At 46.7% G+C, this 10,736-nt stretch overlaps 1 protein-coding gene across 2 annotated transcripts; it reads left to right on the top strand.

Annotated features, from left to right (window-relative positions):
* The first annotated feature begins 206 nt into the window (after positions 1–206).
* slc9a6a (solute carrier family 9 member A6a) lies at positions 207–9,616 on the top strand. 2 transcript variants are annotated; one of them, XM_067247659.1, is made up of 16 exons: positions 207–589; positions 1,054–1,253; positions 1,779–1,856; positions 1,992–2,068; positions 2,198–2,310; positions 2,564–2,669; positions 4,091–4,232; positions 4,522–4,627; positions 4,822–4,910; positions 5,085–5,198; positions 5,442–5,553; positions 5,809–5,962; positions 6,113–6,143; positions 6,256–6,344; positions 6,585–6,690; positions 6,899–9,616. In XM_067247659.1, the coding sequence occupies exons 1-16, from the start codon at positions 304–306 to the stop codon at positions 7,169–7,171; spliced, it is 2,076 nt and encodes a 691-aa protein (XP_067103760.1). In that variant the 5' UTR covers positions 207–303; the 3' UTR covers positions 7,172–9,616. The 2 variants fall into 2 exon arrangements, with proteins under 2 accessions (XP_067103760.1, XP_067103761.1); XM_067247660.1 differs by having other exon boundaries at positions 6,259–6,344.
* The last annotated feature ends 1,120 nt before the right edge of the window (positions 9,617–10,736 follow it).

Raw genomic sequence — 10,736 nt, forward strand, 5'->3', positions numbered from 1 at the left:
TTATTTATTAAAGTTTTTCGGGATTTTTTACATTGCTGCCTACGTTTGTTTGCACGATATATATATTTGTTTTTAATACTCGAACTACGCCACCGGAAGTGTGTTTTTTCGCCGCTCTGTATGGAATGTCTAGTGGGCAAGTATTAAGACGCCCCCGTGTGTCAACCACGCGTACTTAACGCCGACTTTATGGAATAGCTCTGTCGCTCTCGAATAGTCTGCTGCTTTGCCACCAAGCCTGCATGAAATATTGCTGGAGAGACCACTGAACGACGGCCTACAACTTGAAGGCTGTGCGCCGACATGGGTTTTAAATTAAATGTCAGCAGTGCTCGTCGGGCATCGAGGACAATGTGGCTCCTAAGTCTAGTTTTCTTGTCTGTCTGCATATGTGTTTGCAAAGCAACAGCAGAGGACAGTGCTATGGAAAACATCGTTACTGAGAAGAAGGCTGAAGAAAGCCACAGACAAGATAGCGCAGACCTGCTGATATTTATCATGCTCCTCACCCTAACGATCTTAACCATCTGGTTATTTAAACACCGCCGATTCAGGTTTTTGCACGAAACAGGACTGGCTATGATCTACGGTGAGTGAAACTCTGTCTGGAGACTGATGATGTCATCTAATTTTTACTCGCCACACTGTATGTTCGTCGCTTTATTCTGTGGTCAAATGTTTAAAACATTTTGCATATTCCTTTGTAAAACATTAGCTCGCTAGACCAATGGTACGACATGAACCAGGAAGTCATTTTCCAGGAATACTGTTGTGTTGTTGTTGACCGACTGTTTTTGGAGACCTCAGATCAATGCTCAGCTGGATCCTAAATCATAGCTTCTGGCCGATGTTACATAACTCTTTGCATCAGCAATCTCACACGCAAAAGACAATAATAAAACAGCTTTAATGCATATTGCAATGGGGACTAATTCTGAGCCAGAAAGTGGGCTTGTCATCCACACCCATTAACCCCCCCCCCCCACACACACACACACACACACACACACACAAACCAATCTTTCTCTACTTTCTCTGTTTCTCTCTCACCAGGCGTGCTGGTCGGAGTGGTCCTGCGTTATGGCATCCACGTCCCCCGTGACATCAGTAACGTCACTCTCAGTTGCCACGTCAACGCCAGCCCTGCCACGCTGCTAATCAACGTCAGTGGCAAGTACTACGAGTACACCCTGAAGGGAGAGATCAATGCCAACGAGGTGGATGAAGTTCAGGACAACGAGATGCTGCGCAAGGTAGCCCTACAGCGGGACCCAATCTGTCAAACTGACGACATTACAATGGCAATGGATACAGTGTGTTAATACAGTTACTGAGTTTTGGTATAGCTGAGGGTCTCCGCATAGGATTATTGTTATGTACTAACCCTAACTGGGTGCAAAACAAATGTAATCAGTTCACCTCTGAGTCATAGTGCCATTAGTCTTTTGGAACTAAATTGCTGGTCACCTGATCAGAGTGAACAAACTTCTCTTTCATGACAATGATCATTATTGTCCTTGGTCAGCCATTAGAATGATGTTTGTAAATCATTGGTGTGGATTGGGCTGAAAGCCTACTGATCCAGACAGGGCATGCATATGCTGCTAAGTAACTCTCAACTGACTTGAATCATTGTTCCTTCAACCACATGGAAACTGGGTTTGTTGTAAACTTTTCATGCAAGTTTTTCTCTGAAATATCTGTTTCTAAAGGTATGTTTGCTTGAATCAGCTGCCGTAGGACAGCTGTGTTTATGATGTTTCTGTCTGCTGACCCAGGTGACCTTTGATCCAGAGGTGTTCTTCAACATTCTGCTGCCCCCTATCATCTTCCATGCTGGCTACAGCTTAAAACGGGTAAGAGGCTACAATATCTAGCCCCCCCCCCCCCGGCCCAATGAACCAAAGATGGAACTTGATGTGGTTATGCTGCAGTACCGATGGAAATTTGAGATAGTGATGGATATTATTTGTGATCTTTCTCTTTCTCAGAGACACTTCTTCAGGAATATGGGCTCCATCCTGGCGTATGCCTTCCTGGGCACACTAATATCTTGTTTCGTCATCGGGTAAGCATCCATGGGCTGAACACATCTCGGCCTGTGTGTGTGTGTGTGTGTCACTCAGCTGAGCTGTCCCGTGGGGCCTGTCGGCAGGAGGGATGGTGCAGGTGTAATGAGATATGGCCCTGTCCTCAGGTTGCTGATGTATGGCTGTGTCACGCTGATGAAGCAGGTGGGTCAGCTGGACGGGGACTTCTTCTTCACAGACTGCCTGTTCTTCGGAGCCATCGTCTCTGCCACCGACCCTGGTAGGAGCTGTGACCTTTGTAGCACACATAGTCATTTCACAGGCAAACAGGTCACCAGTAAGAGACCCAGACAGCCGTATCGGGTGGTGTAGCATCCTGTAATGGTACCGCGGGCTCGGGGAACTGCTTTCTTGCCGTGCCGAAACGGTTCCAAGCTTCAGGTGTTCTGAGAAGAAATGGCGTTTACGTTCACAAAGGGTGCACTGTGTACTACGTGCTAGTCTGAGGTCCACCGTGCCCTGTGTCCCTGCAGTGACTGTGCTGGCCATCTTCAACGAGCTGCACGTTGATGTGGATCTGTACGCCCTGCTGTTTGGGGAGAGCGTTCTCAATGACGCAGTGGCCGTGGTGCTGTCCTCGTGAGTCCTCAGCCTCACCCGTCTGTCTGACTGTCTGTCTGTCCGTCTGTCTTCTGAACACTCTCATTGTAAAGCCTTGTTGTCCATAGTGTGGTGTTTGTAATATGCAGCGAGACACATAAACACACACAAACAATATTAGTCTTTGGTATTGACTGTGTGATGATGTATTACTAAACAATGACTTTTCCATTAACAGTGTGATATGGAATGTGTGAGACTCCTAACAGTTCGTCTCTCCTCCCTCTGGAACTCTGTGATTGTTTTCAGAATAATATTTTATTACGGTCGTCACAGTGCATGGGGACAACACCCCACTGGAAGAACCAATCAGTCTGTAGAGGTCGTGGTGGAGGCTTGGGACACGCCCATAAACGGGTGTGATAGCTCAGATTGGACATTTTGCGGTGGCTTGAGTTGATACAGCAAATGACCAGACACCTTACCCTATAAACATCAAAGAAGATCCATTTGAAGAGTCAAACTCTCGCAGTATGTCTATAGGCAGTCTAATATGTCTCCAATATGATCCCACTGAAAAGCCAAATGGGTTTCTAAAGGTGCACCAACAGTCTGACATGGTGCTACCGGGGATGGTGGAGGTCTGGTGATTTGTTGTTCGTGTGATAGGAGTGGGTGTGTGTGTGCGTGCGGGGGGAGGGTTCTCTGTCCCCAGCTAGCATGATCCTCTCTTGCTGCCCGTGACTCCCAGCTCCAGTCCTCTCTAGTTCAGCTTCAGTCTCTGCTTCTACTCCCAGCCTTGAGGCCAAGCGCCCCAACCTTGTAATCTCCTTTACAAGAGGGAGGCTGTTAAAAATATCCACAAGCTTAATGTCACACATTAGTTCTCTTATTTTACACATGGAGACCTACAAGGCTTTCGTTCCCAGCCATTTTGATAGATTGAGCTCGAATCAGGCATAGGGATTCCTTACTTTTCTAACTTTATGGATTCAAAGCGTTAGCTGGTCATGCATGTTTGGTTTCTCAATTCCCATACATGATATTGTCATTAATCAGCGGCCCCCGTTCTAGTGAAAGGAAATTACCATACTCCTCCATGCAAGGGCTGAGAAGGTCTAGTCTAGACTATACACCCTTCTGTTTATGTAATCCATGTGCATGGTAACTAATAACACTCACATATTCCACATTCAAATATTAGACAAATAGTAAAGTAACATATCAGGTATTTCCATATTTTTTTCAGTTGGGAGAGAACCCCACCAGTAGTTATTTCCCTAATGGAGCCACCTGCACTTGAATCATATTTCTGATGTGAATATACTCAGACACATCATCTATGTGAGCAGCTATGTGTTTTCATCATGTGTTGCCAGCCTGATTGAATTGCCCTGCTAATACAGTGCCAATGCATTGTCATATAAATTGACCATTTATGTTGTGTGTGTGTGTCCCAGGTCCATCGTAGCGTACCAGCCTCAGGGGGACAACAGCCACACCTTCGAGGTCACGGCTGTGCTCAAGTCCTTCGGCGTCTTTCTGGGGGTGTTCAGCGGATCCTTCGCTCTGGGCGTGGCCACAGGCATCGTCACCGCCCTCATATCCTTCCTCGAGTGTCACAATGTTTTGTTTCCATTTCTGGAAACAGGAATATCTCACCAGCTAGTGCAGTCAGCATGTTCACGTTGAGCTTTAGTCTCTTAGTTTAAGGAAGTCCACTGTCTTAGCAGGTAGGGTCCTGGAAGGAGGGTGTGGTAGAGCACTGTCTTAGCAGGTAGGGTCCAGGAAGGAGGGTGTGGTAGAGCACTGTCTTAGCAGGTAGGGTCCAGGAAGGAGGGTGTGGTAGAGGTGGTTGACGTCCTGTGTTGTTCTTAACCGCGCTCCTCACGTCACCAAGTTCACCAAGCTGAGGGACTTCCAGCTGCTGGAGACGGCCCTCTTCTTCCTCATGTCCTGGAGCACCTTCCTACTGGCAGAGGCCTGCGGCTTCACAGGTGCAGTCCTCATTAACACACACACACCAACGCACACACATTGTGTTTAGTCTCGAGCACACTCGTAACACACAGACACATACTGTATCCAGACGCGCACACGCACGGATCCGGACACACATACACAGCTAAATTCATGTGCAGCTTGTCGGACCTGAATCACCATGTGTGTGTGTGTGTCTTCCTGTGTCCAGGTGTGGTGGCCGTGCTGTTCTGTGGTATCACTCAGGCCCACTACACCTTCAACAACCTGTCTCCTGAGTCCCAGGACAGAACCAAACAGGTCAGACCACAAACATCTGCCAAAAAAGCTTTTTAATGTATTTTATTAATATATATTTTATTTATTATTATTCAATGCATATTAGTGGACCTGAAACCAACCATCTAACTACTATTTCCATGAAGTTGTTAAGGGGAATTGAATCAGTACACTTTTTGCTTTTGTGCCTGGTAGTTGTTTGAACTGCTGAACTTCCTGGCGGAGAACTTCATCTTCTCCTACATGGGCCTGGCGCTCTTCACCTTCCAGAACCACGTCTTCAACCCCACCTTCATCGTGGGGGCCTTTGTATCCTATCAGAAGTTGTGGGGTAAATTGAGGGGTTTCTAGATGTTTGGTCTACTTATGACTGTGGTGTATAATAATTTCCAAGCCAACTTGTATTTGTATTTGATCCAATCAAAACACTTTTGCTACAGACTGTATGTAAAGTTAAAAAGTATGTCTGAGTATTAATTATGGTAGGTTACAAGAGGTTGTTTTAGGACCCATCTCTGTCAGGCCCCTTTTCTTGACCTGTTCCCCCTCCAGCTGGCTGTGTTCCTGGGCAGGGCCGCCAACATCTACCCCCTCTCCTTCCTCCTCAATCTGGGGAGACGCAACAAGATCAGATCCAACTTCCAGCACATGATGATGTTTGCTGGTATGATGGGTTACCACAGACATTCCTTCGTTAACCACACATTCCTCTGTGGATGATTCTCAATGTTAAGCTTTTTGTTTTGTTCTTGTAAGTGGTTTACCCTCCCATCATCTTTGAGGCCTGGGGTTTACTGTGTGACTGAACATCCATGCTATCTATCTCGACTGTACCATGGATGAGACACACCGATGCACACATCGATGTAGTGAACTGTGCAACACGCACTCGTCTGACCGTAACGTCCGTCCTGTGCAGGGTTGCGTGGGGCGATGACCTTCGCCCTGTCCATCCGAGACACGGCCACATATGCCAGGCAGATGATGTTTAGCACCACCCTGCTGGTGGTGTTCTTCACTGTGTGGGTCTGCGGGGGGGGCACCACCCAGATGCTCTCCTGCCAGCGCATACGGTACGCTGGGGGGCCACGGCCAGGGGCCGGAGGGGGCAGAAGAGATGTGTTCAGGAGATCTGATGCCTTTTAGATCCGAGTATTTTCTTTTATGTAAATGTATGTTTATTCTAATCAAAGTTTTTGTATTCCTTTTCCCTGTCTTTACAGTGTGGGAGTGGACTCGGACCAAGATAATTCTGTAAGTTTTGCAACATGTTTGTTATGAGTTCTGTATAATGATAGATCCAGCTGTGTTGTAATTGAAGCTGTGAGTGTGTGTTCATGTGTGTGTGTGTGTGTTTGTATGTCAGCAGATGAGCCTTTCAGAGGGTTCAGAAAGAAGAAGCACCAAGCATGAGAGCGCCTGGCTCTTCAGGATCTGGTACAACTTTGACCACAAGTATCCTTATAGTGTACTGACCAGCACTTAACAGCAAGAGTGCAAGTTCCCCACTACAGATATAAAATGTTTTTCATATGTATGAGTCATATAGTGTGTATGTATGTGTAAACATATGTATTACTGATAGTCAAACAAATCAAACACTTGTGCTGCACTAACATACACAACATGTTGTACGACTCTCTACGAACCTCTAAACTTGTGAGCCGGTGAGTCCTTGACTCCAGCCCTCTCCAGCTACCTGAAGCCCATCCTGACCCACAGTGGCCCCCCCCTGACCACCACCCTGCCTGCCTGCTGTGGGCCCCTGGCCCGCTGTCTCACCAGCCCACAGGCCTACGAGGTCAGTTCCGTATGAGACTGATGGCCTGCAGGCTCCTCCTATGACTTCATTGTACCGTGCATACATATAGGAGATGATGACGTGCTGACACTTACACAGCACTGATTATTGAGTTTGAGGAACTGCTCAAGGTGTTTTTACGGCTGGGGAGAGAGAGGGAGAGTTATAACTCGCTACTTGTAACTCACGTCATCCCTCTCCTCCCCAGAACGAGGGCCAGCTCAAGGACGATGACTCGGACCTCATCCTGACGGACGGCGACATCAACCTGACCTACGGTGACATCACGGTGAGCACGGACGGCAGCGGCGTCCACACCAGCGGCGGCCCGGCGGGCATGACGGCGGCCATGACCTCGGAGGAGCTGGACCGGGAGCTGACGTGTGGGGATCACGAGCTGGTGATGCGGGGCACGCGCCTCGTCCTGCCCATGGACGACTCAGAACCCCCCTTTACAGACCCCCACCGCCTGCACATGTGAGGCTGTTCCACAGCCCCGACCACTCCACTCCTTACACACCCACTGACAAGACAGAGAAAAAGACGGGTTCAATCTCTCTCTCTCTCTCTCTCTCTTTATCGCCATCTTTTTCCGTACCGTTGCCTCATCTTTCTTTAACTCTTTTCTCGCTCGTTCCTTTCCACTGTGTCTCCTCGTTCCTGAAGTGGCTAATCACTGTCTCTACCTCATCCCTGTCGGCTTGGTTTCAGCTGCCGCATCAGGCATCACTGTCATATACACTGTTATTTTTTTGGCATTCCAGTTGACAGTGAATGTGTCTGTTTGGCTTATGACAATACCACAAGGCAATCACCATATGAGAGAAGGTCTATCAGCATGCATCAGTCTACGAATTGAAATCACAGTACAGCAGTTAGCCTAGACAAACCTATTTGTCTCTGTATATCACAGTGTAGTATAAAGTTAACAAATGCATGCTAAATTGTGACTCTTTTTTAATCTGTCTGCGGGTGGCTAAAAGTTTTTTTTGGAGTGTGTAGCTTTGTGGTTGGGGGTGACCCTGAATGTTGCTGCCTTCTCAGATGTGACAGTGTGAACAGATATTTGTCGACCTTGGTGTTCCGCGTTGCTGTGAATTCGGTTGCAATCAAGTGCCTCTCTTATTTTTTTGATAAAGTACACTCCATCGTCCACGAGGTGGCGACTGTGTGAGTTTGAACTATTTTGTCTGTAGTAAATAGAATCGTGACAATGTATTGCCACTAGGCCCATTTGACTCGGCACAAGTCTTGGATCTCTACCAGTGACCTCTGACTGTGACCTTGGAGAGGGTTTTACACCTTATTATATAGCCGATGGGACTCAGAGTAGACAGAAAGGGCTGTTCTGAACAAGAGGTCTGACTCGGCGATGAAAGCTAGTGCCATTTTTTCCTGCATTGATCTTTTGTGAAATTCAAATGCAGTCCACCTCTATTTTGTATCCTTTTTGCAACATTAGCATGAAGCACTTTTGCTACATATTCATGTAACTTGTCACCATCTTTACATAAAAAAAACCCAAAGGCTCAAAGTTTTATTGACTTTAATGTCAGTTTGAAATGTTTTTAGAGACTAATATTGACATGATCTTAATCCCTTCTGTGGGTCAGGATCAATTAGAGTGTTGTTAATTTTGTGGATTGGTCTAAGTATCTCCACCCCAATATACTGAAGATGTGCTGCCTCGTAAATATGATAAGAAGACAGACAGGTATATTAGATTTGTGTACAGTATGGTCCTTGGTACTGTTTTGTGAAGGGAAGGGATCGCTAATCAAAGTTTGGACATTTGATACTGAGATATTATAAAAGGATATGTGGGAAAATCCTTTTGGAGTTCATTTATATGATTGTCGAACAAGTGCTTTGTTGTATTTGCTAAAAATCATTCCAGTGACGTTGTCATGTTCCTGATGAGGATGTGGAGAGATTAGGGACCTGAAGATGACAGCCGGTTGCACACAATGAAAGTCTATCCCTGCTTGTCTTATACTTATAGTGTACCAAAACCATGTTGTAGTGCTAACCTAGTGTATCCTGTGTACCATGCTCTTGTGTAGTATGTGGGCCAGGCATGCTGGAGGTAGGGGGCGCTAGTGAGCAAAGGCTGTGCTGCCGTCCTGCTGCCCTGTGGCTGGTCCGGGATCAGCGGCAGCTGTTGATGAACTGTGACAGGAAGTGTTGACAGGACGCTACCCTGGCAACGCAGTGTTGATGTGGACGGATGCAGGCCGCACGCCAGACAACACGAGAACAGAGAGAGGGTGAGTGGTAGGCAGGTGTGTGTGTGTGTGTGTGATGGAGGAGGGTACAGGAGCAGGGGTGACAGCAGAGTAGCGGACATGCCCTGGCCGTCCACAGTTTAATCTCCTGCCGTGCAGGAAGTCATTATTGAGCATGTTCTCCATATTTATCAGGCATGCCCCTAGACACGACTATGTGCATGACATTTTCTTTTTTTTCTCGACACCATTTAAGGTTTTATTTAAGTAGAAGGGAAATTGAGAGAATAAAATCGAGGATAAAAAAAATAAATAACATTTGCACTGGTGTATTGAGAATGGTTTGTTTGATTTAGATTTAGATTGTCTTGCAAGTTTTTATTAGCTTCTTTTGAATGGTCACGTGTTTGAAGAACAAAGAACATTTAGAGGGAATTCTGATCAGTCCAGTGAAGTATGGGTTTCTGGAGCATTTTTTGTTATTGATCTGCTGTCGTTTCCTTCCGGGTGTGGTGGCTTCATCTTCTGAGGTGATCGGACATATGGAAGAACACCCCTTGATCAGCAATGAAACTCTTAATTTTGCTGTTTGTATTTGCAAACAAATGTGTGTGCATTGATTTAACATTTGTGCAGGTCATTCTGATGTTACTGATGGTATGTTTGATACAAAAAGAAGCCCATGTTTCCATACTAGTTCCACGGCAGACTTTCAGACTGTGTTCTGTGTTTATAATGACTAATAGCTGTGTTTGTGTGTGTGTGTGTGTGTGTGTGTGTGTGTGTGTGTGTGTGTGTGTGTGTGTGTGTGTGTGTGTGTGTGTGTGTGTGTGTGTGTGTGTGTGTGTGTGTGTGTGTGTGTGTGTGTGTGTGTGTGTGTGTGTGTGTGTGTGTGTGTGTGTGTGTGTGTGTGTGTGTGTGTGTGTGCGTGCACGCGTGTGTTTGTTTGCGTGTGTGCATGTGTGCCTGCATGCGAGTGAGTTTGTGTGGTGGCTTTTGCCTGCGAGCGTGTGTGTGTGTGTGTGTGGGTGTGTGTGTGTGTGTGTGTGTCTTTGACACTGTGCTGCCTCTGTGTTGCAGGTACTGACTGTTTACATCTGTGTAAATATCCTCACCTGTTCATGTGCGTGCAATGTTCAATAAACAGAAGCCTGTGCTTTTGATTAAACCCTATGCTGTATCTCCTTATTCCCCTCCTTATCCTACCCCTGCATCCTAAAACCTGTGTGGGGTGCAGAAATGAGCATGTTCTGTGTTCAAGAATGTAGCTAATCATCTCCAGAGACTCTCCTCCATGGTCCTTCCCTGTAGGTTTGGCCTGGAATGAGACAGGAAACACTCCTAAGTCATTCCAGTCATTCATCCACCAGCTCTGGGCTCTATTCCTGGTGCTGGACCACATTCCCTGTGGGTGGACAGCTCTTCAAAACTCCACTCTTCAACTCTCCTCTCCACATCCCTTCTTGGAGATATTTCCATCTTTTCCTCCAGCACACAGGCCAAGGAGGGATTTCAGCTTTCTCCGGAAGGTTTCTCTGAACCTTGTATTGAGTGGATGCATCTCCTTCATCTTGCGAGGGAGTGTGAGTGCTATGGATGGGACGCTGCTTTCTCTGCATCGGAGTGTGAGAAGTGCTTTTCTCCCTCCAACACATTTCCTTGGAGCAGATAGGAGATACTGCTGTCCTAATATGGGCACGACTCTCCTGAAGAATGCCTGTTTTGTGAAGGTGCAGTTCCTGAGTGGTAATATCATCTTTAAAGGTGGACCATCTTCCTCTTTCTCCCTTTCTCCGTTCTACTCTCTCACTCTCTGTCTCA

This window comes from Osmerus mordax, chromosome 12, assembly GCF_038355195.1.
Source record: "Osmerus mordax isolate fOsmMor3 chromosome 12, fOsmMor3.pri, whole genome shotgun sequence".
Classification (NCBI taxonomy): domain Eukaryota; kingdom Metazoa; phylum Chordata; class Actinopteri; order Osmeriformes; family Osmeridae; genus Osmerus; species Osmerus mordax.

What these genes read in the sequence shown, in the direction of transcription:
- slc9a6a (XM_067247659.1), top strand. Translation starts at nt 304, where the DNA reads ATGGGTTTTAAATTAAATGTCAGCAGTGCTCGTCGGGCATCGAGGACA. An exon ending in AGGACTGGCTATGATCTACG is followed by an intron (nt 590 to 1,053) that starts GTGAGTGAAACT and finishes CTCTCTCACCAG; the next exon opens with GCGTGCTGGTCGGAGTGGTC. An exon ending in CGTCTCTGCCACCGACCCTG is followed by an intron (nt 2,311 to 2,563) that starts GTAGGAGCTGTG and finishes GTGTCCCTGCAG; the next exon opens with TGACTGTGCTGGCCATCTTC.